The sequence below is a fragment of the Seriola aureovittata genome, chromosome 19 (assembly GCF_021018895.1).
Source record: "Seriola aureovittata isolate HTS-2021-v1 ecotype China chromosome 19, ASM2101889v1, whole genome shotgun sequence".
Classification (NCBI taxonomy): Eukaryota; Metazoa; Chordata; class Actinopteri; order Carangiformes; family Carangidae; genus Seriola; species Seriola aureovittata.
The window spans coordinates 621,054-648,572 of NC_079382.1; the positions used below are offsets into that span (position 1 = coordinate 621,054).

General features: G+C 42.2%; 2 protein-coding genes across 5 annotated transcripts; one reads left to right on the forward strand and one right to left on the reverse strand.

The window, feature by feature from the left end:
- Window positions 1-537: 537 nt before the first annotated feature.
- serinc1 (serine incorporator 1) lies at window positions 538-13,779 on the forward strand. The gene is made up of 10 exons (XM_056404641.1): window positions 538-694; window positions 1,585-1,746; window positions 5,020-5,213; window positions 5,563-5,642; window positions 6,581-6,718; window positions 8,196-8,365; window positions 8,616-8,706; window positions 10,112-10,253; window positions 10,354-10,578; window positions 12,645-13,779. Exons 1-10 carry the CDS (start codon window positions 656-658, stop codon window positions 12,781-12,783), a joined length of 1,380 nt encoding a protein of 459 aa, XP_056260616.1. The 5' UTR covers window positions 538-655; the 3' UTR covers window positions 12,784-13,779.
- Window positions 13,780-14,041: 262 nt separating this feature from the next.
- hsf2 (heat shock transcription factor 2) lies at window positions 14,042-27,376 on the reverse strand. 4 transcript variants are annotated; one of them, XM_056404638.1, is made up of 12 exons: window positions 27,181-27,375; window positions 26,631-26,739; window positions 24,508-24,635; window positions 23,816-23,940; window positions 20,572-20,647; window positions 20,169-20,230; window positions 19,812-19,872; window positions 19,527-19,660; window positions 18,361-18,636; window positions 17,495-17,597; window positions 16,941-17,004; window positions 14,042-16,635 (listed from the first exon to the last, which is right to left on the reverse strand). In XM_056404638.1, exons 1-12 carry the CDS (start codon window positions 27,271-27,273, stop codon window positions 16,307-16,309), a joined length of 1,560 nt encoding a protein of 519 aa, XP_056260613.1. In that variant the 5' UTR covers window positions 27,274-27,375; the 3' UTR covers window positions 14,042-16,306. The 4 variants fall into 4 exon arrangements, with proteins under 4 accessions (XP_056260613.1, XP_056260611.1, XP_056260614.1 ...); XM_056404636.1 differs by having other exon boundaries at window positions 19,812-19,890; XM_056404639.1 differs by lacking the exon at window positions 26,631-26,739 and having other exon boundaries at window positions 19,812-19,890; window positions 27,181-27,316.
- Between the last annotated feature and the right edge of the window lie 143 nt (window positions 27,377-27,519).

Here is a 27,519-nt window from a genome sequence, read left to right on the forward strand (position 1 = left end):
CCACCAGGTGACGCTCTTGTAACTACCAGTGTAATGTCAAAATAAAAGTGAAATGTGTAAAAAGTGATGTGGTGTCACATAAAACACTGTTGTTATTCTGTCAGGCCAAGATTTTTTCTGGTCAATGAAGCAGCAGTGGTACAACACGTTTCTGTTCTCCACAGATCATAAACCTTTAAACACACTCTTTTGTTTACAGACCAGTCTCATCAGGAGGAGGCTGAGCAAAGCTTCTTCTTTGTCTTCTGCTTAATTTAGCAGCAGCTGGCTTCTACACATGTAGCATCACTGCCACCCACTGGAAACAGTTCGGTCCTCCTGCATAAGAGGAGAACACTAGTATGTCTCCAACCACCAAAAAGTTGACGTATATGGTGTGAATTGGATATTAGAGACACAGATAAAAATTACTGTGCAGTTATTACTGCGTTGTCTTTAAGGACTTGACATTTTTTGTGAATAGTTGAGAGGCCAGACCTGAGACCTGACAGAGCTGCAGTGTCCTATGGGGGCAGCATAACGCGGAACAGCCTCTGAACCACGGAACCGTGCTTCAGAAGAAGAAGGGGGAGGAGGGAGGGCAGAGCGTCCTCCATCTTCTGCGATACCACAGCTTCAGACCTAACACCTGACCAAACGACAAACATCGGCCATCATGGGAGCCGTCCTGGGACTGTGCTCTATGGCGAGCTGGGTGAGTACACCGCCTCAACGGCGACGCTGCTCGCGGCTGACGTCGTGTCTGTGTCTGCACTCAGCTCCGTCCTCTCTAGAGTCCGCCGTGACTGCGCAGTAACACGGTTAGGCCGCGGCGGAGGACCGTAAACACGACGTCACGACAGGGAGCCTCGGCTCACCGTAGCTCGGCTATAGCCCAACACAAAGGCTTCAGAGACACCAGTGGAGCTTTGACCTGCTCCGGTGGGTGGAGAAGTTACCGCGGGACTACACGACCTGCCTTTGTCTGGATGAGCCGGGTCACCGCTCCGGTTCATTCGACTCCGGCTCCATCCCGAGCGGTCCTGTGTTTGACGCAGAGTCGCTCAATGTGCGGCATTACTGAATGTATACGGGGTTGTTTGCGTAAACACGCTGCTTTATATCATTTCAATAACAACAACCACAACCAGCCCAGGCACGAGGTCACTGTTGCGACACCGCAGCCTGTAAACAGAGTTAGGTATCAGCTGTGGTCAGCAGGCCCCGCCCCATCTGTCACTGGCCCCAGCCAGGGGCCTTATTTATAACCACTGTCCACGTACTGAACAACAGACCCTGGAAGATGCGTGCGCCACTTACTCAAAAGTCGCGGATTAGAAAAACAAATGACGGAGAATTTGCCCAACAGTGCAGAAACTCTAACATAAACTCTGACTACCAACACTGACGCGACGCAACGCAGACGCTGAGGGAGGAGAAATTAAGGCAGGTCATAGACATGAAATCTGATGATAACACTTATGTCACTGAGACCTACGTCATCACAAACATCCAGACCAACATTGAGACTCATAAACGGGTTCCACTCTGTTTTCTCACACAGGTCCCAGCTTCAGAACTAACTCTCCCCCCATGTCTGTGCAGATCCCGTGCCTGTGCGGCAGCGCCCCCTGCTTGCTGTGTCGATGCTGCCCCAGTGGGAATAACTCCACGGTGACTCGGCTCATCTACGCCTTCTTCCTGCTGCTGGGAGTGGGTATCGCCTGCATTATGTTGATGCCTGGCATGGAGACCCAGCTGAAGAAGGTACGCAGGCTCCTGCTGGGGCTTCATCACTTTATTGATACTGGTATTGGGTCCCTGTGATGGGAGCCTGTGCTTTTTGTGTTTTATTGTTTTGTTACACACATGTTCATTTATGAAACCAAAACCTTGCTTGTTAGAAATATGAACTGTATGTATATATGCTTTATGCCATATGTTAATTATATATATTCAAGTTTGTTAACACAACATACATATAAAAATTTTATGTTTACATATTTTTTTCTCGTTAACATCTCATTAATTTTAAACATGTCTCTTCTCGTTCTGGAAAAGTGGTCTCAGACTTTTGGACCCTCCTGTTTATAATATCAACATATATTGACAGGCTTTGGGATGGATATATATGTGTGTAACACATGTCTACAATATAAGCATACATACATAAACATACATGTTTGTGTGGGCTAGACATATATATCAGTATATGAAATTATTCCAGTGTCTGATGGGTTTCATATATAATTTTGACATGTTTTTATTTTTTATATATATGTGTGTGTGTATATATATATATATATATATATATATATATATATATATATATATATATATATATAACATTTTATATATGGAAATTCAATATATGTACATATATTACATTTGCATATGATGCAATAATAGACCCACATGATTTGTTTGAGAGATGCTTAATAACAAAGTACATTACTGTAGAGATGAGACAGTGGACACAGTCTTTACTGTGCTGTTATTGATCAGATTTGAACACAGCAGTTCTTACAGTCTGATTTGCTGTAATGTTGAAGATTATAACTGTGACTTTAAGACTCCACAGTCAGAACGCTTGTTGTAGAGGTCCACACTCATCAGTGAGGTGCTGCCTCACTTTGGCTTTAGTGAAGTGAAAGATCCTTGTTTAAAACAGGTAGTCTGTCAGTCAGCATGCAAATTCTAAAATGACAGTCAGGATGGTCGTACTTTTCTCTGAAAGCGATAAAGGGAGCCAGTATAGTGCAGGTGCTTCAGTGAACTGTTACAGTCCGTACAGTGTCTTCCTTTTTTTTTTACTAAAGCTGTTAATAAATGTAGTGGAGTAGAAAAAACAATATTTCTATATATATTAGCATAAAATGGAAATACTCAAGTTAAGTAGAAGTACCTCAAAATTATACTTGAATTACTGAGTGAAAACAAAGGGGGGATCTATTATAGAAGCTATTATCAAAAAGGTAACACACTAGCTTAACCATCACAGACACACAAAAGACTATTACATGAAACTCTATATTGAGTCACTATAGTTACAGTGACACTCCTTTTCATGATTCAGTAACAGGTTTTTTGGTTAGTATGCCTTAACAAAATCATGAATGTGATTTTGCCTCAATACTGAAATCTATTGATATAATGTAAAATTTTTGGTGAAAATGATTAATCAAGAAGGAAGCAGAGCCTCCTCCATGAAGAAATATTATTATATATGTTAAACAGGCTTTTCTCTGCACACACGATAAAGTCTGAACATCAGAGCACAGTTTGTCTGCATTACAATAGTCCTTGATCTGAGGTAATTTAGGTTAAAAGATCTGCTGATGAAGTTAGGATTATTGATTCATGTATAACATTACAACTACAGCAGCTAGTGATGCTTAGCTGCTACTAGAACCTGTGAGTAAAATAAACAGGTGATATTAGATAGTTTTTATGATTCCAGAGTGTTTTACTTTGTTGTTAGACTTTGAAGACGACCTTGTGAGTGTTGAGAATAGCAACCCTCAGGTTTAACATTGTTTAACCAGGTTTAATCACCCAAATCATACTGTGATGTGTTGTAACACTATTTCATTGATATAAATTCTGTGTAGTTTGAGCTTGAAGATGGTCTAATAGTCTGCAAACTACTACTATTTACGATACATTGTGTATTTATAAATAATTTCAACTATAAAACAGCCAGTCTTCTTATAATCACTTCCCGATCCTGTTATAAACTGTTGTCAATGCATTCTTGGTTTTCACAGCACCTCGGTCTAACTAATCTAGACTAGTGGGGGCTGTTACTTCACTTAATCCAAGAGGTCCAGTGGTGTAAAAGTGTAGGAAACATGTTTTAAAATCACAATATTTTTTCTGAGGGAGGACCCCCCACCAATTATGTATCTTTCCAGGTTTGCTCCCCCATTTTAAAACATAACCAGGCTTCCATCTTAATGCATTACAATCACAACAGAACAGTAACCCTGATCACCATGTACCAAATAACGTCTGTAAAACACTTAATTGTATGACCAAACATCTGTCTGAGTGAGATGGGGCCCTTCAGAAAGACAAAGACTCCCCCTTGAGACGGGTTAATCCCAAATTAACCCATCTCAAACTAGAGTTTATTAAAGTACAAAAGTTACAATGGTCATATACACAAAAATGCGACTGTCCCCCTTTTTATTTTCATAGATAAAAACATTGGATATTTTAATGATTTATTTACCGCCAAACTGGAAATGTCACCGGTTTTCATTTCAGAAATCTGGTCACTTTAAGCCAATATTAGCGTTCAAATGTAGATAATTGACACAATCTAAATCAAAAACCCTGAAGATAAGAAATTAAAGTGTGTTAAACAAGCTAACAAGTGTGTTAAACCCCCCCCATAATTCAAACCCTGCTTTCAGGTCTTGAGAAGTTTTCCCAGAAGCCATCAGAGTTGGATGTAAATAGGGTTGCAAATTAATTTAATTAATTTCCATGGGAAGTTAAGCTTGGGAATTATTGGGAATTAATGGGAATTTAGGAGAGCTAACTGGGAATATATTATATATATATACACATATATTATATGTTTATTCCACAGGCTCAAATGTGTGCCTTCAATAGTCTTTGTGCTTCAGGCTCAAAAGTGTGGTCCAGTCTTGTAGAAATCTTCTGTACATGTGATGGAGGCGTGCACGGTGCCAGTAGGGGGCGTGGTCTCGTTAGCCATGCAGTAAGCAGTGTGCTCTGTGCATGTGATTGAGGAATGGCATGGATATTCAAGTGTATTTGAATGGCATCTGTTTGTTTTAGTCAAGATTATGCTAAAATATACTTTCCTCAACTATATTTAAGTTCCCTATGAAGAGCCAACCTTCAATTTGGAAAATTCCCAGTTTATTCCCATAATTTCCCATAAATTCCCATGGAAAGTTTCCATTTTTGAAAATTCCCGGAATTTTGCAACCCTAGATGTAGACCAGCTCTCAGTGGGTACAGCTCACACTGATGCAGCTTCTCAGCCTCTGCTCTGTGCTGCTGCAGATTCCAGGCTTTTGTGAAGGAGGGATGGGTTCGTCCATTCCTGGCGTGGAGGGTCATGTGAACTGTGACGTGCTGGTTGGCTACAAGGCTGTGTACCGCGTCTGCTTCGGGATGGCCATGTTCTTCCTGCTCTTCTCTCTGCTCATGATCAAAGTGAAGAGCAGCCAGGACCCCCGAGCCGCGCTGCACAACGGGTGAGTCTGCGTCTGTCTACCTGTCACAGACACTGATGATGCTGATAAGCCACATGACAAACATCAGCAGCAGCATTTATATTAATCCTATTGTGTTGTTCAAACCTTTGACCTTCTGTTGGCTCTGACAGTGTCTGATCATCAGTCCAAAGATGTTCAGTCTACAGTGACACAGAAATTTTGTCTCACACTGGAGACTTTAGTCTTGATAAATGACTTGAATGATTAATCCTTTATCTAAATTGCTAGTGGTTGATTTTCTGATGATCGACTAATAAGAGTTTAATCCAGACACCGATGTTAGAAGGGTTCAGCACTTATACTTTTAGACTATGTGTCTCTCCTCCAGATTTTGGTTCTTTAAGTTTGCTGCAGCTGCTGCCATCACCATCGGGTCATTTTTCATCTCAGAGGGTCCCTTCACTACTGGTAACTATTCCTGTCCACCGTTGTCTTCTAAATGAAATCCATTGTAGCTGCAGAGTCTATAGTTGTGTGTGGTAAATGAGGACTGTGGATCCCTTACAGAGATGACATCGTCAGTAATAGATAAGGGAGGGGCTGGGAGCCGAGCTGCTGCTGATATCTGCTTAGCTTGTCTCCAACAGAAGTTAGGAAACACAAGTGAAAATCTTTTTCTAGGATCATTTTTCTAAGTTAGTTTTTCTTCATCTGTGAAAACAGGTGAAAATAAACAACATTACATAACTAACTAACACACATTGTCTTAACCTGTTAAAACCTGTCATCCCCTGTTTGGGGAGAAATTCACTTGGACTGGGGTAGTCGTGCACTTCAGCCTCTTGTGGTCGAAATGAGTATTACAACAACAAACACTGACAAAAAAATACTTTTCACTTGCCTTTCAGGGCTTCAATAAGATCCAGACGTCCGATGACTAAAATCCTTCATCTGGTTCAAATATAGAGCTGACAACCACCAATGTGTAAAAAGTGTTTGTGGCTTAAAACTAGATAAAAGTAAATGTTGAGCTTCTGTCAGACAAACACACTGACACATGATCATAGAGGATATGATGTTATTGACAGGAGACCAATGAAAAAATTACCATGATTAAAATCACAGATTTTCTCTGGTTTGAGAATTAACGGAAAGATCTGTGATAATATAAGAACACAACTCAGCAACATATAGAACATAGGTCTACTTGTTTTAATGTGGAAGAGTTACAGATTAGAACTTTAGGAATGAGGACAACATTAAAAAAGCATTCAGTCTTTTAGATGTGTGAATCACCAAATACCTGGTGTTTACTGGATGTGTGTCTTCAGTTTGAGGTGGCAGTAACAAGCTTTTAAATGACTAGAGTGTTGTACAGTTAAGCAGAGAACTGTTCTCCCTCACAGTGTGGTTCTACGTTGGCATGGCTGGAGCCTTCTGCTTCATCCTCATCCAGCTGGTTCTGCTCATCGACTTCGCCCACTCCTGGAACGAGTCCTGGGTGGAGAAGATGGAGGAGGGCAACTCTCGCTGCTGGTATGCAGGTACGGAGGCAGTGTCATTATGAGGCTGGATATATGGATGAACACTAGATTAATAACAACCTTCAAAGAGCCCTGTGTTATTTACAAATTGTGGTGTGCGCGGCTGGAGAAGTAGTGGAAAACTGTAGTCAAGTAGAAGTAAAATTACTTGTGTCAAAATATTCTCAGATACAAAATACGTCAGTTAAAATGCTCTCTGAGTAAATGTTACCGTGTTACATTTTTAAAAGGGGAGGAGGGGTAAAAATAACGTGATAAAACTATTACAAAGAACATCTTTAGGCTTCAGGTGTATGTTGGTATTTTCCCAGGTGAGAACTGCACCGAAAGCAACCAGAAAATTCCAGTAGGCTCTTTGCAGCATGTGGATACAACTGATGAATGTACATATACACTCAGTTTCAGTTTATTAGGAACACCTAGCTAAAGCTAATGCAGTCTAATACAACATATCAGGAACGGGCAGGAAAAGGAGTACAGGGATCCGACGATGGCCTTCAGTGAATGGAGCGACAAGAACTGCCTCCTTCTTAAAACCTCCAAGACCAAAGAGATGGTCATGGACTTTCGGAGGTCTAGGCCCTTCAGCCAGTCAACATTCGAGGGAAAGACATTGAAGTAGTGCACACTTATAAATACCTAAGTGTGCACCTGGACAGTAAACTGGACTGGTCCCTGTACACAGATGCCATCTACCTGAAGGGGCAGAGCTGGATCTTTTTCCTCAGGAAGCTCAGGTCCTTTGACGTCTGCAGTGATATACTGCACATTTTATCAGTCAGTTTTGGCCAGTGTATTCTTTAATGCTGCAGTCTGCTGGGGCAGCAGCATGTCAGACATGAACAAAGAGACTGGACAAGCTGGTAAAAGAGGCGGGGTCTGTCCTTAGCAGGAGTCTGGACTCACTCAAGACTGTTGTGGAGAGACGCATGCAATGTAAGATGGAGGCCATCTTGGACAGTACCAACCATCTTCTCCACAACATTCTGGCAGGACAGAGAAGCAGCTACAGCTGCAGCAAACGTGTCATCTCACTGCGCTGCAGAACAGAGAGGTTCAGGAGATCCTTCACTGCCATCAGGCTCTACAACACCTCAGCCAAAGGATGTGGACTAATCTAATTATTATTATTGTATTTTTATTTATTATTAACTGTTATTATTATTATTATTATTATTATTATTATTATCAACAATGAGCTAATGGACACATGAATTTCCCCTAGGGGATAAATAAAGTATCTCTCTATCGATCTATCTTTACTATGAAATATAATTACAGTCAGTATTTCAGTATTGAATGTGTATTTATTCATGTCAGGAAGAGATCGCCTCCAACACGCCCTGAAAATGAGAGACAGGATAATGTGCAGTCTATTTATGCATACAGGATCCAATCAGAACGTCTCAACAAAGCCCATCCTGTCTTTTTGTGAGGAATGTAGTGTATGTGATTAAGTTGTGCTGTGTGTTCACAGCTCTGCTGTCTGTCACCACGGTGAACTACCTGCTATCTCTGGTGTCTCTGGTCATGTTCTATGTCTACTACACCCACTCTGACGGCTGCACTGAGAACAAGGTCTTCATCAGCATCAACATGCTCCTTTGCTTGGCTGCCTCCGTCTTGTCCATCCTGCCTCAGATCCAGGTTAACACCACTTCTTTCTTACATCCATGTTCGAGCAGAGATGAGCTCACAACAGAGAGATAACCAGATGTCTTCTACTGTACAGATCACACAGAGGTGTGAGGGTTATGATTGAGGAGTACGACCTGCATCTCATAATATATAGTGTTCATATACAAACTGTTGTCTGTGGTCTTAAATGAATGTTCCTCCTAATGAATGTTCCTACTAATGAATGTTCCTACTAATGCCTGCTGTTCTCTGGGTGAAGGAGTCCCAGCCCAGGTCTGGCCTGTTGCAGTCCTCCTTGGTTACCCTGTACACCATGTACCTGACCTGGTCTGCCATGACCAATGAGCCTGGTAAGATGACATTTATACTAAATATAGAGCTTCTATCCTTTCACCTGGCCCAGGTATGTAAACAGTGTTGTAGCTCCCTGTGCTGCCTTCACCCTGAGCTGTTTGCAATGTGAGCTCATCAAAGGTGTCACTCACAAAGAAACCAGAAACCAGGTTACACAGGAAATCAGACAAGGCACTGTAGTTACTTTGTGTGTGTGTGAGTGTGTGCGTGCCTGCATATTTATACTGTTTCCTTTTCCGGTATAAACACTTACCTTGTTGGGACCCACTAGTCCTCATAGGGACCAAAGCCTGGTCCTAAGGTTAAGGTCAGGGTTTGCGTTAGACTGTCCACAATGAATGGAAGTTAATCATGAATTTCAGTTTTTACTTTTTCATAAATAAAAAAAAAAAAAAAAAAAAAAAAAAAAATTAAATTCAGTATTGACTCATTCTGGGGTAATAGTGTAGACTAATGATGCTGCAACATAACAACATGTGAGGAAAGTGGAGGGGTCTGAAGACTGAATTAACTGTTGTAACAAACATTAACCTTCAGAAGGTTAAGAAGATGTCGGAGCCACACAACAGCTGCATTGCCTCGTTTTCTTCCTGTTTCTGTTGTTATGATGACATCCAGTTGCAGTCTGGGTTAATGATGTTCATCGTTACTGACCATGAGTTCTGTGACATGAGAAGATAATAAAAGTCTTGTGTTGGATACAGTTAACAGGTCTACAGCAACACCATGATTAGAGGTGCACAATTCAGAAAATGCCAGGGTTCGATTCAAAATCGATGGAAATAGGTCATATAGTATATGACGGTATATATTTCATATATGATGGTGAGGTGTAGTGATATTTGTTTAAGTACTGGAGTTCACCTTCTGTGTGTTACTCAACGCATGATTGATGTTTGAAAATCAATCAATACACCTTAAATGTCAATATGACAACTTTGACCATTTCATTTGTTTTTATTAGCTCTCTACATGACAGACTCTTTAGTGATGCTCAGATCTTACATATAAAGCTGCAGGTAACATGGGTCTGATCAAGCTGCTTCTCCTCGAGGTTATAAAATCTGAAATGTGTCCAAATGCTTTCTTGACTGAAGATGGAGCAGGTTGAATTACTTTTTTCCTTTTATATTTAGTATCTGGGCAGAAACCGACACGCTGCCATCTATAGGACTAGTGAGCTTAAAATCTTGTCAAGAAAAAATGTCAACCAGTGCTGTTAAAACACTGAAAAATATGATCAATTTTTTGGAATTCATGAATTGATTTTGAATCTGTAGATAGAATTACAATTCTAATGTGAATCGATTTTTTTTTTTTTTTTTTTTTTTTTTTTACAGACCTCTACTAATGATCATGCAGTGAAACTAGCAGTAAGTTTGTTTTCATTGTGTCTCACAGACAGAAAATGTAACCCGAGCCTTCTGGGTATTATTGGGCTGAACAGCACCAGTCCTGCAGGTCGGGACCAAGTGGTTCAGTGGTGGGATGCCCAGGGAATTGTGGGATTGATCCTCTTCCTAATGTGTGTCCTCTACTCCAGGTGAGGAAGTGCTTTATTACATCAGTTGGAGAACCAACCTGCTGACAGTTGGGGCATCAAATGACTCTCTTGACTGTCTTTTCTTTTGTTTGTGGATCAGCATTCGTAATTCATCCAACGCCCAGGTGAACAAGCTGACTCTGACCAGCGACGAGTCGGCTCTGATCGAGGACGGGCCTCAGAACGACAGCTTTGAGGAGGGCGGCGCTCTCAACAGAGCTGTGGACAATGAGAAGGACGGCGTCACCTACTCCTACTCTTTCTTCCACTTCATGCTGTTCCTGGCATCACTCTACATCATGATGACTCTCACCAACTGGTACAGGTAGGCCTCACACTGCAGGCAGCTGACACACAGCGAGTCTGTTTGTTCTTATTGTCAACAAATCAGATGAAAGTACTTCACACATCACACAGGTTTTAGTCAGACAGAGTAGATCAGTGTGCTGATCAGTTATCAGATCATTGGCTGATACAGGACATCTGGAGGGAGCTCAGAGTAGAGCTGCTGCTCCTTCACATCAAAAGGAGCCAGTTGATGTGGTTCAGGCACCTTGTTAGGATGCCTCCTGGGCGCTGGGCATGTCCAACTGGGAAGAGAACCCGGGGTGGACCCAGAATTCACTGGAGGGATTTTATATCCCATCTGGCCTGGGAATGCATTTGGATCCCCCAGGAGGAGCTGGAAAATGTCGCTGGAGAGAGGGATGTCAGGAATACCTTGGTTATCCTGCTGCAGCAGTGACCTGACACTGACTAAGTGGAGGAAGACAGATGGATGACTATTACAGTTTTAGAAGAGTGATCTAATATTTAATAGTCCACATTTAATCCTCTTACTTTGTTGTACTTTTGATGTGGCAGTCTTCATTTCTATCAGGTTTCTATGTATAACTTCTTCTGTTTACTTTTGATTTAATAAATGTAGGTGGTGGAGGGCAGACACGTCTCTATAGGGTTAATAGCAGGTCACTGTTCTAAGAGAAGCACATAGAAGAGTGTAAGACTACAGCTCGGCCTCCTGGTCTCAGCTCTGGCTTGTCATGGCCTTGGCTTTCTAAGAAACTCAGTCAGATTTCTACATATTAGAACAGCTCCATCCAGTCTCTTCTAATCATACCAGCGACCAGATTCACAAATGATGCGTACACACAAAAACCATGCGTACATCATTTCTCGCACACAAAATGGTATTTATAAACACCTGGTTTTCCAAAGTGACCCAAGTTACAGTGAAAATCCAAAATAAGAGACACGTAATTTTTACATAAAATAAAATAAGCGACTTCACAGAGCTTCATTCATTAAGTTTTACCATTTACACAGCAATAACAATTTTACAGTTAATAATCAGAAATAATTGTGTTTGTGCTCATTCATCATCGTTTAATATCCTTATTATTTATTGTGAGTCATTCTGTAACTTTTTAGTAAATATTCAAGTAGTATCAATCACAGTGTCAGAGCCTCATTAAGACTCTCTGGTCCCAATAAATGAAGTTCAGAGTAAAACAGGACTTTAGTACAATCATTCTGATTGTACTAAAGTAAACATGCACGTTTTTCCCTCAGTTCCACAATTAGTGAAGTTGTTATTCTTCTTGTCTTTCTTGTCTGTGTCTGATGGTGGAGACTAAGGGAGTGTCTTCATCTAGTTATAGCTAATTGTGGGAGTGGAAATGAAGCTCGAATTTCTCAATGAGTGAGATTTATGAAGCAAAACCATGTGTACACGCGGCTTTATAACTCTGAGGAAAAGAATGTGTGAATATTTCTGGTTTTGTGCGTACAAAGAGTTTTAGTCATGAATCTACACAGAGTTTTATGCATCTGACCTCTGGTGTTCCACAGAAAGTCACTTATCTAGAGCTGGACACAGCCTGGATTTAACATTGACATATGGCTGTACATGTCATCACTGCTCAGGTTAGGCAAGAGGCCAGAAAAAACTACAGAACCCAACATCATCTTTGCATACGTGCACACTGATTCCACATTAATCTTAGTGACCTCCGATTGCTGTAATCACATGTGAATATTTATGATTTCCTGGAGAAGCCTCATACTTCACTGTGATTGGCTCAGCTGTTTCACAGCAATGAGACCACTGATGTGATTGGTCAAGAGTGAGTTTATTAATCACCACACCCTCTGATATGTATTCATTTTCAGTCAGCCATTTTGCACTTTGCACTGCTGTACATACATGACCCAGAATTACAGGTGGAGATGTCCACAACCTTCCACTTTGTGCTTGTTGTGGCTCTTTCTTTCAGTTATTAAATACAACTTTTGAATATTGTAACTTATGTTTTTGGAATCCAGAGTGGTCGCAGCAGAGTATGACTCTGTCAGCTGATGTGTGTCTCCGTTGTGTGTTTCTCCTTGCAGCCCTGACTCCAACTATGAGGCCATGACCAGTAAGTGGCCGTCAGTGTGGGTGAAGATCTCATCCAGCTGGATCTGCATCGCCCTCTACGTGTGGACACTGGTGGCTCCGCTGGTCCTGGTCAACAGAGACTTTGACTGAAACGCACTCATACACACATTTATGCTCACACACACACATTCATACTCTGCTTCACCTGTGTTTTGTTTCGGCAAAGTCAGTTTAACAGTAGTTAGATAACCCTGCATCTGTTCCCGCTGTAAGGGGCGTGGCTGCACTCAGACTGGCTGGAATATTTCAGACTTGTTTGTGGCTGTGGCTTGTATGCACAGACTGCAGGGTAGACGGCTGGAGAGCCAGCAAGAATGATTGAATCTGTCCCGTCCCAGCTCTGACTGCAGCCTGGTCTCGTTCGGTGTATTGTCATTGTGAATCCTCAACAGCCTGTTGTAGTGCCGCCGCCGCCCCCCCCATGCTGTTGCCATTGTAGATATATCCTGTGTAATCCTTGTGAATGATTTTGTTTTTGTTATATACAGAAAGCTGCATGCTTTTCCTTGAGAACTTGATGTGACATTCAGTAGCTGTATATGAAGCTTTTATGAGGATGATGTTGATGATGCTTAAGTTACTGTGGCCACTGTGGGCAGCGACAGATGAACTTTGTGGTAATACACGTGGAAATGCTGTTACATGTAAAATAAGGGAGAAGCTGCTGGGAGATGGATTTGAGTTGTGTACAAACAGGAATCCAGCTGTGGCAGGAGAGCAGCTCATTGTAGTTCACTAACTGGTACCATCATCAGGCATGAGCATTGCTGTGTAGCATTGTTTGTGGTATTACAGTTATCTGCTGTCATGTGCTCTACCAGCTGTGTGTTCACCCTGCACACTCCTCAGCACATACACAACAAAAGCAGCTTCTGATTTGCATTGAATTTTGACTTCAAATGTAAAAATGATTGTTTGAAAACTTGTAGTTATTTGGTAGTGTTTAGCCTTAGCATGTAGCTTCTCACAGACTTAGCAGAGATTGTGGTTATATATTTGTCTGATTTTCATCCCTGTGCTTTTATCCTATTATTTTTCTCCTGACATGTAAATTGTAACTCGTTTAATAAAACTGAGGAAAAAGAAGCCAAGTGTTTTGTTTCCTGCCTCTGTAGCTGGGGCTGTGTTGTAAAGGCCACTGGACTTTCCTGAGGTTCTTGAAGACCACAGGCAATATGCAACATGTCTCATTAGAATTTATTAACTTTGTTTCTTTTCTTCATCCAGAGGATCAATAGATTGTCTGGACTGGCACGTTGTGTCCTGACTGACATGGAGCCTCACAGTAGTGACTGGATGGTGTTCCAACATCCAGTGTGAGTGATGAGAAGCAATGACCCTCCAAACGAACATTGTAGCATCTGCTTTATTGTAACTGCAAGGGTTGCAAAAATGACAGACAAGTCATGTGACCTGTGTGAACATGCACAGCAGCCTATAAAGAGCATCTGAGGTCTGAAGTGTGGCTCTGTGGAGACAGGGTGCAGGCACTTCTATATCAGTGAGGAGAGAAGCTTCCCTTCATCACATCAGGAAACTGAGGCTGTTACTGTGAGTTCAGCTCACACATCCTAGTTTTCTCCCAGTCCTGTCTCAGACTCTCACACTCACTGGACATGGAGCTGGGAGGAGATTCAGGGATTCAAGGAATAGGGCACTGCAAAAGAGCTGCTTTACAAACTTGATGAACTGGTGTTGGCTTTTATATGTCATTCTTGACAACTGGGACAATAGGTGTTGCTGCTGAGCATGTTGATAAAGGTGATTCAAACTGAGGATGTGAACTTTGCTATATATTACACTAAAACTGACCCAGATGTTCATGGTTTCCTGGGTAACAGCAAGTCTGAACATTTTATGTGCTCATTTCAACCTATCCACCTCAGTGTTGCCATCTGTTACTCACTGTTGAAACTGCTAATCGTTGCATCACATCAACATTTCTTTTGTGTACAGGTAAGGGACAAAACAACACTTGAGTTTGCCTCATGAACCTGGTTCAGAATTGACTAAGAGTTTTCAGTTATGTTTCTACAGAAATCAGAGCATGACAGAGTCAGTTCAGATCAGTGTTGTGTTCTCACATTGACACACAGAGCTTACTGTTTACAGCCTAACGTCACATCTCCCCTACACTATCTGTCCCAGCTCCTCACAATGATGCTTTCATTTACTGAATGTGACAAACTCACTTTGCTAAGTCAAAGAGAAGTGATCCCCAGCTGTCTGAAGAAATGTTGCTTTATGAAGTTTCTAAGCTGTGTGGACAGACATGAAGCAAAAGATAAACGAAACTCAGAATAAACAGATTTTCAGGTGTATATATACAGAGGTTCAGTGTGTTTGAGAATGTCTCCTCACTGATGTAGGAGCAGATGTGATGCACTGTTTCACTGATGAAGATATTGAGGAGCAAAGGCTAATGTCTTCTTCTGTCTATAGCCAGGACGGGAGAGATAAAGCTGTGTGGATTGGGTCATGTGATTACACCAGCCACAGTTTGTATCATTTTTACATCTGAGACCTTTGCATTGAAGAAAACATTCCTGAAGTCCTAAAGTAAAGTCCTCTTACCTGGTCTCACTGTCAGACATGTTTGCCTGCTTCTGCTCAGGTGTCACTCTAAAGGCAGAACTACAGAGTCAGTGGTATTATTCATCAAGTGCAGTAAATATCAGTGTATGAATGGATAGAGGAGAGAGTCAGTGTTCTGGGGATCCAAGAACCTAGTAGAAGAGCATTTGATTCACACCCACTTCACATTGTGATTGGCCAGCTGTGCTGAGACAAGAAAGGAGCCAAAGGTTGAACTTAATTCTCAAGTGCTCTTTTCTCATTTGTTACTCAACTATTTGTGGCACTTTGATGTGAAAAATGACTGTCTCCCTGAAAGGACCATCGGAAAAAAAGTTATTTACATTCCATCCTCAGTCTCAATTTAATCTGTTTCACCTTGTTGAATTTCTCTTTATGATGTCACTATAACTGAATTCACCAGCAGGTATCAGCGTTTCTTCTCATATCATATTAATACTTGATTCATGGTTTTGACGATGTTTATAATTAACAACTCTTCCTCTTTCACATGAGCGAGCTCGTACCTGGACAGGTAAACCAGAGTTAACTGAACCTGCTCCATAGTACAGGTTATCAGGACGGACAATGTTAGGCTCAGTTTAACCAGATAACTAAAAGTTATCCTGGTTATGTTGAACTTGCTTCATAGCCCAGACCTCAGGTCTGATATAAGGTGGATGTAGGGTTACTGATGGTGCAGTCTGATGATGATGATAGGAGGTTTAGAGACATTTATTCTAATGGTCATTTATGATGGTAAAGGGTTAAAGGGTCATTAACCTGCCAGAGGTTGTTCCACTATTATTATTGTATTTGATGAAAATGTTTCTGGAACTCAATGCAAAGTCTGACATGTAAAAATGTGAACATGGTACAAACTGCAGCTGTTCTTCCAGCAGCCTGGTGCTTTCTTCATTTCTCTTACTGCTTCACAACACGCACCCTCAGGCCAGAGAGGTGAATGAATATTGACGCACACTGTCAGTATAATGTGGAGAATGATGGAATGCAGTCTGTGGTGAAGTTCCCTTGCTGCTCACACTCTGTCCAGCTGGGTGGAGTCGGCCTCCAGTCCAGCAGGACTCAGTTCACACAGATAGAAGAGCGTCTCCTCGCTGGCCTCGGCCTCTGTCAAAGGCTCCAGGCGGATCAGGGAGCTGCGTGCTGGCTGCTTCGACTCCAGGCTGGTGTCCAGCAGCTCCGAGGGTGGCTCAGTCTCCACAGAAGCACTGGAGCTGGAAGAGGGCTGGAGGTGGGTGTAAGAGGAGCTGCTGCTACCTGTGCCCAGATCCAGCTCTGGAGGGGGGGTACAGCCATCAAGGAAGGCCAGAAGGGGACAGGAGGTGTACTGGATCAACTGCTTATCTGAACAAACACAAAGACATAGGAGGAAACTAATGCAGAGAACAACCACTATAATCAGCACGTCCCTAAAAGTATCACTTTGATTTATTGTCCCGACCTGCAGGGGAACTGTGGGACATAATATACACGGATGTGCGACTTTCTAAACTCTGTCTAACCAGCTTAGTTCACCACATTAAAAGGGTCCAAAGACTTTTATAAATGAGACATTTCAATTGAAAAATTTCTACAAACATGTTTTCATGTTATGTCTTATTGTAAGCATGTCTAAGTGTGGGCAGGAATTTTGAATGTCCTCCACTCACCTGTGTTTTCTTCTGTTCTGCCTCTGTTTAGCTGTGTGCTGTTCTCTTTGGAGGACACACTTTCCTAAAAACACATGAAGAAATGACAACACTACATGAGCACACAAAAAACAACAGCCTAGATTTTTATAAATATACTACTATTATTTCAGATCATGGATATGTGCACATTGTACTAATACTAATCTTAATGCTAGTATGAGGCAGCAGTTATAGAACAGTATAGTCTCTATGCTCCTATGGACTCCCATAGGCTTGTTTCATCCTGTGTGTTCTGTAATTATTCATTCTTGTTTCGTTTCCGTGTTTCCAGCTGCTGTAATTTACCCTACATCCTGTCTCTATATTCACCTCTCATAGTGCAGCTGCACAAACTGCTCTCTGTGCTCTAAATCATGCTTCTACAAAAGCACTCACTGTCTGTGACTCTGAGGAACTAACAAATGATGATATGAACCTTGCAGATGATTCACAGTACTGAAATAAATGTGATTAGATGTGTTGTGTTACGTCTGAGCAGGTACTGATCAGGTGTGTGCATGATGTCCTTTTACCTCTATGGAATCAAAGTCAATGCCAAACTGTTTCCCATAAAGCATGGCCTGGAAGTCTTCCAGACTGCAGTCAATACTGTCCAGATAGTCCATCAGCTCCACCCTGAACAAATGAACGTGAATTAGTTCATTTTTGGAACTGTGAACTTAGTTCAAAATGTTTAAAAATGAGCTATGAACATTTTCATCTGTATAAACTGAACTTTGAACTAGTTCTTTTTAAGTGTGAACTGGCACAACACTGCTGAGGATATCGTCCCGGTTCCTAACAGCAGTCAGCGTACCATTAGCTATGACATGGAGGTCTGTGTGACCCTCCAAGGATATGCCTCCCCAGACCATCAGTGACCCCCCTGCAGACTCTGTCACATCTGCTCAGTGTGAACCTGCTCTCAGCTGTGAAGAGAGCGGGGCGCCAATGGCCGACCTGCCAATTCTGCTGTTCTCTGGCAAATGCCAATTGAGCTGCAGGGTGCAGGGCTGTGAGCACAGGTCCCACTAGAGGACATGGGGCCCTCATGTTTGGTCAGTTTGGTCAGAAACATGCACACCAGTAGTCTGCTGGAGGTCATGTTGTAGGGCTCTGGCAGCGCTCCTCCTGTTCCTCCTCACAAAGGAGCAGATACCGGTCCTGCTGCTGGGTTGATGCCCTTCTACGACCTGTCCAGCTCTACGCCCCTGTCCACAGTTCATATTTGTATATTAAGACCATGGTCCATGTTCATCTTCAGCTCACTTCAGAAGAAAGATACAGCTAGAACCATGGTTACACAGTAAGCCTTTAAAAGATGGTTCTAATCAGAAAGACAATACGGACTGAGGAGCTGTTTTTAATATCATGAACTCTAGTTGAGGTTGGCACTTACTTGCCCAGCAAGTTGATGTTTTGTGATATTGCTCCGTTCTCGTTCAGTATGGAGTCCATCATCTTGACGGGATCCTCCAGACTCAGGCCGGAGGGTTTATTGAGCTGCAGGGCGCTGCTGGTTGACCCGCTGCTGTCTAGGCTGCCGCTCCTCTGGCTGTCGTCTGCCGCCACCTCCTCTGTCTGTCGGATGTCATCTGTGCAGGTGGTGCTCACCTCCGTCTCAGCTGGCAGCACCGCACAGCTGTCCAGCTCCACCTCCACGATTTCCACATCACTGAGGAAAATATTTTCAAACAACATGACATAAGACAGATACTGCTGACAACTAACTTCCTTTACAGTCAACTGATTCCAGGTTCTCTATAAAAGGACATTCACACAGCTTTACACATCTAATGGCCTACTTCTCCAAGATGCTTTGTGAATGTCAGTTTCATGTAGTAAATGTCCTGAATCCACAGAGCAGACTATGTTCAGCCTTTCTCTAATGCACCTTCATACTACTGGATGTGCAAGTGTTCTCTTTTACGTTACTCGAAACTAAATGCACATCTAGAGCCTTTCTAACTACGAGTTTCAGCTGAGTTGACTAAATTAACATAATCAACTGACAGCATGGTTTCAGCAAAGCAAGCTGTCCCCTCTGCTGAGGACTGAGGTCACCCTGACCTGAGTGAGCAGCAGCCTGGCTTTTCACACCAGAAGCTCATTTCTCTGCTGGTCAACAAGAAACTCTGCTCTTCTGCATCACACGTACAGCTGATCTTTATAATAACCTCATGAATTTACAACGTAGAGCTTTATATGTGGGCCTTGCTTCTTCTCAACAGTGAAGTTAAAAGGACCATCACCTTGTATATGGAGGGGCTTCTTCTGTATGGGTGTGTTCATCTGTCTCACTCTCTGTTTAGACACTCTGAAATCATCACCACCACTTTAACCTCTCACTTCAACAAATCGGTCAGAGAAAACATTGAAAACAAGCAACAAGCAACAGACATCAGGCTCTCACTGTGGTTTGTGACTGTCACACACATCATCAAGCTAAACAGCAGTTCTTTGCTCAGCTGCTTGTGGCCGAAAAATGCTGACAACACGCTCTCCACTTGTCTCACAGCTGTTATCAGTGTGTATGAAAGCGGTACAATAAGAGTCAGGTCTTACCCCTGGTCATAGGCCCTGGGTGAGCCCTCTGTGATCTCGGCCGTCACCTCGGCATCGTTCTCAGTCAGGTCACAGATGATGACGTCATCTGAGATCTCAGAGCCCTTCACACCATTCAGACTGTTGACAGACGACTAAACACGACACACAGACACAACTTGGACTTCACATATTCAACATCATCTATTCAAAAACAAAACATAACCATGTGGGCTTAAAAAGTAACATGTTTGCTGTGGGTAAATCTTCCCATGTTTCTGTCACTGGGTGCTGCTGCTCACTGACCTGTTCCACACAAACTTTGTCATCATAGATCTGGTGAATGTATTTGGGCTTCTTTCCATTGCTGTTCATAAGAATGGGCCTGTCACACACACAGTGACACGCCAACATTTACAGTTAGTATACATTATTAAATAATTCAATTCATTCAAGTAACATTGCTCATTACAGCTTTGACAATGATGCTTATTCAGTTTCTTCATTTTATCATTCTAGATAAATGATCAATCATTTCATCAGAAACAATACACCAATCATCACAGAATATCTGATTGAGAAAATCATACTCATGAAATAAAGTTACACTCGGACATGTGTAGCAGTTAAAGGACGAGTCTTTTAAAAAGGAGCAGTTCTCACCTTTTGCGTTTCAAATTCAGGATACGGTTGTTCTGTACCAGTGTCACGATGAACTGTATCAGCTGGAAAAACAACAGTCTCTGAGAATCAACAGAAAATGCAACTGGATCTGCAGCTTAGCTGACCGTAATGAATTAACACCTGCTGGCTGTGGCCACTTCTTTTCCAAACCTCATCAACCCAAAGCCACAAAAATGTTTATATGAACAAATAAAAAATTATGTCTCTAATCCTGCTCATACTGGAAAAATTGGGTCTATCAGAACACACTAATGGTGGAGATAATGAGCAGAAAGCTCTCATGCCATTTATCCTCACATACTCAAAGATAGTTCTCCTGAGAAGAATGCACGACTCACAAAAGCTAGCATGTGGAAACTGATGGGTTTGGTGTAGTGCTCACCTTTTTGATGAGCTGTTGCTGGTGGGCATGTTTCTGTCTCAGATCTGAGATTTCCCTCCACAGAGATTCATTCTCCCTAAACAACAAACACATTTTATTTACAGTCAGAGAATGAACTGTATGACACCACAATGTCTCGTCTGACTTCCTGTTGCTTCTTTCTGATGTGGGAACTTGTCTTTGACGTGCTATCACAAAGGTGTTTCTCCACCCTGTGGGTCAGTGTTGCAGGAGTTGTTCTTTTTTAGTTAAGGTTTATTTTGTATTTTGGGGGCATTTTTATGCCTTTATGTGACAGGGATAATAGAGACAGACAGGAAATAGGGGAGAGACATGCAGTGAAGTGTCCAGCCAGCTGGGGACCTGCTGCTCCGGGCTCATTGCACCCATATGGTATGCACCCTAACCACTTGGCCATCAGGTCGTCCTGAGCAGGAGTTCCTAATACTCTGTCCCACTCAGTGTGTCCTCCACTGTGCGACAGTTAAGATGTGAGGAATGATTAGTTCATGGTGTTGTAAAGATCAGAGGACACAGTTTGGTAATGCTTCTTAAACGGAAATAACAGGACTGAGTAACTGACTTCAGATGTTTCTCAAAATTCAACTAGGAATCAAATGACAGCTTGGTTTCTGGAACCTACTTTTGAACATGAAGACAGGGAACCAAGTGATGTTGATAAATTTCAAAGCTCTGAATCGTGCAAAAAGACCACAATTTTTGTTTGGTTGTGGTTTAATTGCAGGCAGATGAGACATCAAGGCACCACTGTATTTAACAGGTCAGATAATCAACCCTTGAGGAACTCCACAGGTCAGAGGAGACACTCAGTTCTGATTAGATAAGTAGCAGGAAAAGTGCTTTACCAGATTTCCCAACGCACAAGTTAATAAAATATCATGATCTGTTGTTTCAAAAGCAGCACTTACACACAGCTGTCACCATGATTAGACTGCAACAAGCCCTCATTCATGACTGTGAGGACAGCTGTTTCTGTGCCTCTGATGGAATTTGTCTAAACTGAGGTTCAGCAGGGTTGGGATGTTTTATTCTCAGGGGACGTTGAATAGAAGGTGACCTTAAAGTGGCCAAGCACACAACCACAAGAAAGTAATTTATTGGTAACAGTGAGTAATGACGGGCCAATGGTGCCTAATACTTCACTGAAGAATTCAGATAAAAATCAAGAAAACAGTGGGACAGAAATAAGGAGGACCCTCATCACCTCTATCATCAGTATTGTGAACCTGTACTAATGAGGGCCACACACACACACACACACACACACACACACACACACACACACACACACACACACACACACACACACACACACACACACACACACACACACACACACACACACACACACACACACACACACACACACACACCGAGGACTAGGACAAAACAAGCATTTGAAAATGAGGCTGGAAATATATTATTAAAACTGTGAGAGTAAAGTGCACCTCAGCGCTAAAGGGCTGACTGACAGCTCATAAATGTTTTTTATTTTGTCTGAGATGTCACTTTTCAGCGGCTGAATGTGTGCAGCGCGAAGAGAATGACTCGGTCACGAGCTGACAAAACTGTGTCCTGTATAGGAATGGGTACTGAAACCCGGTATTAAACGGGCCCTGGGGTTAAATTTTTAAAGACAGCGTGAGTTCTGCTTTCGGTACTTGAGAAATTAAGAAAATAGATTTCCTGTTTATTATTAAAAGTTCTCTTGCGCATTTTTTCATGAGTTTCCTCTAGGGGATAAATAAAGTATCTTTCTATCTGATCGTTACAGGCACGTTCATAAATTCATATGTATAATCTAAACTGTTCAGAAATTCAGTCGGAGGACACTTGGGGAGGGCAATGTTATGACAAAATAAGCAATGTTAATTTGCTCATTTTTTTCTTACAAAATGACAAAAAGTACCAATAAGAGTACACTTAAAGTACCAGAGCAATAAGTGGTATCGATACTGATACCATTAAAATCTTACCGTACCCATCCCTAGTCCTGTACTGTCATCTACATGGAGATTAAAATCCATTGTTCATGTGAGGGTGGATGACAGTCTACTGAGGTTTGTGCAGTGAAGAGAAATCCAGTGGGCACACCTCCACATGTTGCTGTATGTTAGGGACAAATATTCTCCTTGTCAACTAGTAGTCGTTCATTAGTCTACAAGACGTTGCATGTTTATGGTATTAATGTAATTATTTAAATACATACTTTTAGGGGCGAAGAATGAGGCGGAACCAAAGACAGAAATATCTGACGGGGCAAGATATTTTCAGATTCATGAGTACTCTCAGACTCTGCACACAGCACAGACAGCCAGCCCACGCTGAATCATTGTCAGGGATTACCAATGAAACATCACAGGAACATACTCTGAATATGAGGCTTTTCTTTCCCATGTTTCAACCACCTAACAAGAAAACATAAAAAAAGGAAATACTCATACTGTGTATTGTGCTAAGAGGCTTTGATGAGACCAACAATCACACAAGAATCTCTTTTAGAAAACAAGCAAAAAGAAAGTGTGCTACAAGATGTGTCATAAAACAAATTATCTTAAATTGAAAAGTGATCTAAGAAGAAATTTGACTTGACTCCAGTTCGGTACTGCACACCTTACCAAAGACCCACCAACCCCTGGAACATCCCCCTGTTGGACCAGGGGCTGGTTTCCCAGAGATATGTCAGACAGGTCTGTACTGTTGGTCCAGTCTTGATGTTGCTCATAGATCAGTCTAATGTTAGTCATACTGTTTCACAAAAATAAAGACCGACTCATTTTAAGACAAAAACATTAGACTGCTTGTTATATCTAAGACACAGTCAGTCTGTCTTTGTGAAACTGGCTCCTGTAGTGATGTACATCACCTCAGTCCCACTCTGTGTACCATCATATCAGACCTCTTGTCTTTGAGCTATCAACTTCTTTAAAAGACAGTAATAATGTCATACACTTGTTAAAGACATAACAAGTCCCTGAAAGAGAGCCTCTATAGGGTCAGTCCACAGGCAGGTGACCTTTTCTGGACTGGGATGCCTCACACAGAGTTCCTGGTAGAGGCCACTGAGCTCATTTTGACAAAAAAATTTGCATGTCGCCATCATGGCGTTGTCGCTTACTGATGAATTCTCGACGTGTGGCTTTTCTATGGTTGCTGGCCATGTTTTGGTCCTTGCTTTAACTCTATATTTTCTGGGATAACGTGTGCAGAGCTTTACTGTTACCTCTTGAGCGTTGCCAGCCTGGCATCGATGTTCTCCTGTTTGCTGTGAACACTGTGAACACTGGCCAAGATCTTAGTCAGGTCTTCCTGTCGAATCTTACTGTCCTCTGGCCGTGCGTTAGAAACCTGAAATTACAGTCACATCTTGGGTTTACAGTATCTCAACAGTAGAAGCATAAAAGGAAGCAACACTCATCTACAGAATATTATGAGTTTTGTTCAAGAAATGACATTAGCTGGTAAATGTGATAAAGAACCACATAGAGGATCTCTTCTTCATCCTCAGTCTCTGAGATCTTTGTTGTGAGGCCTGGTTCACATGAGCTGATGTTTCTCTTAATGTCCAAGTGTTGTCAAAGTGTCTCTAAGCCAAACCTCCACTGACTAACTCCAGGTCTGATAAGTCCTGACTGCAGTTAGCTTCTGTTCCAGCTACACTCTGAATGTCTGAATCTTGTTTTCAATATGGACGACAAGACCAGACTCAGACTTTTGGACCCCACTGTATATACACGATGGGGTTTTGAATGTTTTTTTTGAGTCATCCAGTCAAGGTTTGTTTCTTTTGGTAATGGTTATTACATATGCTTGTCAAACACTACCAGAATCCCTTTGAATCACAAGGTCTTTACATTTTTAGAAAACATTCATTCTGTTGACAGGTGAACAGTGATAACAGAGACATGACTCCACCTTCCTCTTGATGTTCTCCAGCAGGTCGTCCTGTCCATGCTTGAAGTAGGGGTGCTGAAACTCCACTGGACCATCTCTCTCCTGTTTTACAATGCCTGTGTCAATGTGCATGACTTTACGGAATCCATCTGCACGGACACACACACACACACACACACACACACACACACACACACACACACACACACACACACACACACACACACACACACACACAGGAATAAACATAGGAACATAGGAAAAAGTGGTAAAGACTGTTTACACACAGATTACAGTGAGTAAGGATCAGAGATGTACATGCATACTGACATTCTTTTATGGTCTTTTTACTTCTATTTTAAAAATAAACTCTCCAAAGTGACAATCTGACACGGTGCCAACGATGACTGCAGGTGTTGTGGACTGGACTGCATGCTACAGTTGTTACTAATTTTCTTGGTATTTGAATCACTGGCAATTTTATTAGGTAGAACTGCTCAACTGCTCATTAACGCAAATATCCAATAGACCAATCACATGGCAGCAACTCAATGCATTTAGGCATGTAGATATGGTCAAGATGATCTGCTGAAGTTCAAACCGAGCATCAGAATGGGGAAGACGGGTCATTTAAGTGACTGAACGTGACATGGTTGTTGGTGCCAGACAGGCTGGTCTGAGTATTTCAGAAACTGCAGATCTACTGGGATTTTCAGGCACAGCCATCTCTAGGGTTTACAGAAAATGGTCTGAAAAAGAGAAAATATCCAGTGCGTGGTAGTTCTCTGGGTGTTCTTCTGCTATGACATTCAGATGGTAGGGTCAGAATTTGGCATAAACAACATTTAAGCATGGATCCATCCTGCCTTGCATCAATGGTTCAAGCTGGTGGTGGTGGTGTAATGGTGTGGGGGATATTTTCTTGGCACACTTTGGGCCCCTTAGTACCAATTGAGCATTGTTTAAACGCCGCAGCCTACCTGAGTATTGTTGCTGACCATGTCCATCCTTTATGACCACAGTGTACCCATCTTCTGATGGCTACTTCCAGCAGGATAACGTACCATGTCACAAAGCTCAAATCATCTCAAATGGCCTCCACAGTCACCAGATCTCAATCCAACAGTCCACCTTTGAGATGTGGTGGAACGGGACATTCGCATCATGGATGTGCAGCTCACAACGTGATGCTATAATGTCAATATGGACCAAAACCTCTGAGGAATGTTTCCAGCACCTTGTTGAATCTATGCCACAAAGACTTAAGGCAGTTCTGATAGCAAAAGGGCATCCAACCAGGTACTAGCAAGGTGTACCTAATAAAGTGGCCGGTGAGTGAGTGAGTGAGTGAGTGAGTGAGTGAGTGAGTGAGTGAGTAAGTGAGTGAGTGTATGTATGTATGTATGTATATATATATATATATATATATATACATATACACACACACACACACACACACACACACATATACGTATAGTACAATAAAAAAATAAAAATTTAAATCACATGTACTGTGACAGAGGATTTTAGCTTTATTGTTCAGTCCTTCGTGGAATCATGTGACTTTGGTCTCAAAGCAATTCATCAATTTGAACATATACCAGTGTCAGAAAATATCATCCATATCGCCAAGTGCTGGTCCTCCTCTAAAGAAAATCACTATTAATCCCATAACTAACACCAAAGCAGAGATCCAGCACAGTCGGTCTCCTGCTGCTGAAAACAGAGTAACTATGACCAACAGCTCATGTTTACACCGTGCCTTGTGGTTACCATAGCATTTTGCCCCTGCACCTATTCATCTGTTTAACACATTCTGCCAAATATTTGTTTGTGCCAGCTTCTAAACAGTCAGAAGATTGCACTTTCCTTTGTCTATGTAACAGTAAACTGAATATATCTGGGGTTTGGATTCTTGGGTGAACAGGGTGTCTGACCACATCACCTTGGGCTATGGGAAGTTATAATGACGGTTTTCCTCTATTTCATGGGTTTACTGGGTTAAGCATCACTACGTACCAGCCACCTGAGTTATTAGTGTTGCCCAAATCAAGCAGCCCTACCCAGCACACAGCAAACAGTCTGGGTCACTCTACAACCACTGCACAATACTGACTTAGACAGGGTGATGAATGCAGTCTTACACATATTTAGCTGCCTGATGAAACTGGCCATGTTGTTGTGCTTGAAGTACTTGGGGAGGATCTCCTTGGCAAAGCGCTGCTCGTCCAACACCATGAAGCTGTTGCCCTCCTGGAAACAGTCAGCACCAAGACATTCACCACTAGACATATTTTATGTTAGTGCGTTATTAAACCCCATGCCCCCGAAACTGTGCACACGCGCTTGCCCAGGCGGCTTTACAGTGACAGTGTCCAAAACTCAAAGATGAAGTGATGCTGGCATGACGCAGAAACTAGAACTGGTTTGGTATGCTAGCTATCCAGCAGGTAGACAATGAAGGAAAATGACTTGCTAACTGAGCTAACAGCTGATGGCTGGCCTCAGCTAATGCTCGCATATCGTTCTGTACGCCGAAACGAGTAGTTATGAGGCGTGTGTATGCGTGGGCGATGAACTCCTATCTGTCAACAGTTATATGTTAAATTAAGGCTAATCTGACTAGCTGGCTAGTTGTCTGCTAGACGTTAGCTTTCAGACCTGACATGCTAACGGTGCACAGTTTAGCATTACCTGACTCCAGCAAATGAATTCATTGGTGTCTGCATCCTCCACCAGCGTCCACAGCTTGGTGAGGAATGCCGGGACGTTCGAGTTGTGCTTCATCTCTCCAATGTTACAACAAGATACCGCCTAGACACAAACTGCGCAGTGGTCGCTCTGTTCCGCAGCCTGTGTGAAAAACTGCACGACTCTGTCGCCTTCAGGAAAAAAGCCAATGGGTTACAACTTCCGGTCTCAGTCTACGGGAGCAGATTGGTCTAGAATTGGTTTACGTAAGACTCCTCACGTGGACTTCCATGCAAACAAAAATAAGTTTGGCACGTTTTAACCGACGTACGTTTGTCCTGT

Coding starts and splice junctions, on each gene's coding strand:
- serinc1 (XM_056404641.1), top strand. CDS start 656: ATGGGAGCCGTCCTGGGACTGTGCTCTATGGCGAGCTGG. Junction 8,366..8,615: donor CCATCCTGCCTCAGATCCAG/GTTAACACCACT, acceptor CTCTGGGTGAAG/GAGTCCCAGCCCAGGTCTGG. Junction 10,254..10,353: donor ATGTGTGTCCTCTACTCCAG/GTGAGGAAGTGC, acceptor TTTGTGGATCAG/CATTCGTAATTCATCCAACG.
- hsf2 (XM_056404636.1), bottom strand. CDS start 27,273: ATGAAGCACAACTCGAACGTCCCGGCATTCCTCACCAAGCTGTGGACG. Junction 19,661..19,811: donor ACAAAGTTTGTGTGGAACAG/GTCAGTGAGCAG, acceptor TGTCGTGTTTAG/TCGTCTGTCAACAGTCTGAA. Junction 18,637..19,526: donor CCCAGGGCCTATGACCAGGG/GTAAGACCTGAC, acceptor TATTTTCCTCAG/TGATGTGGAAATCGTGGAGG.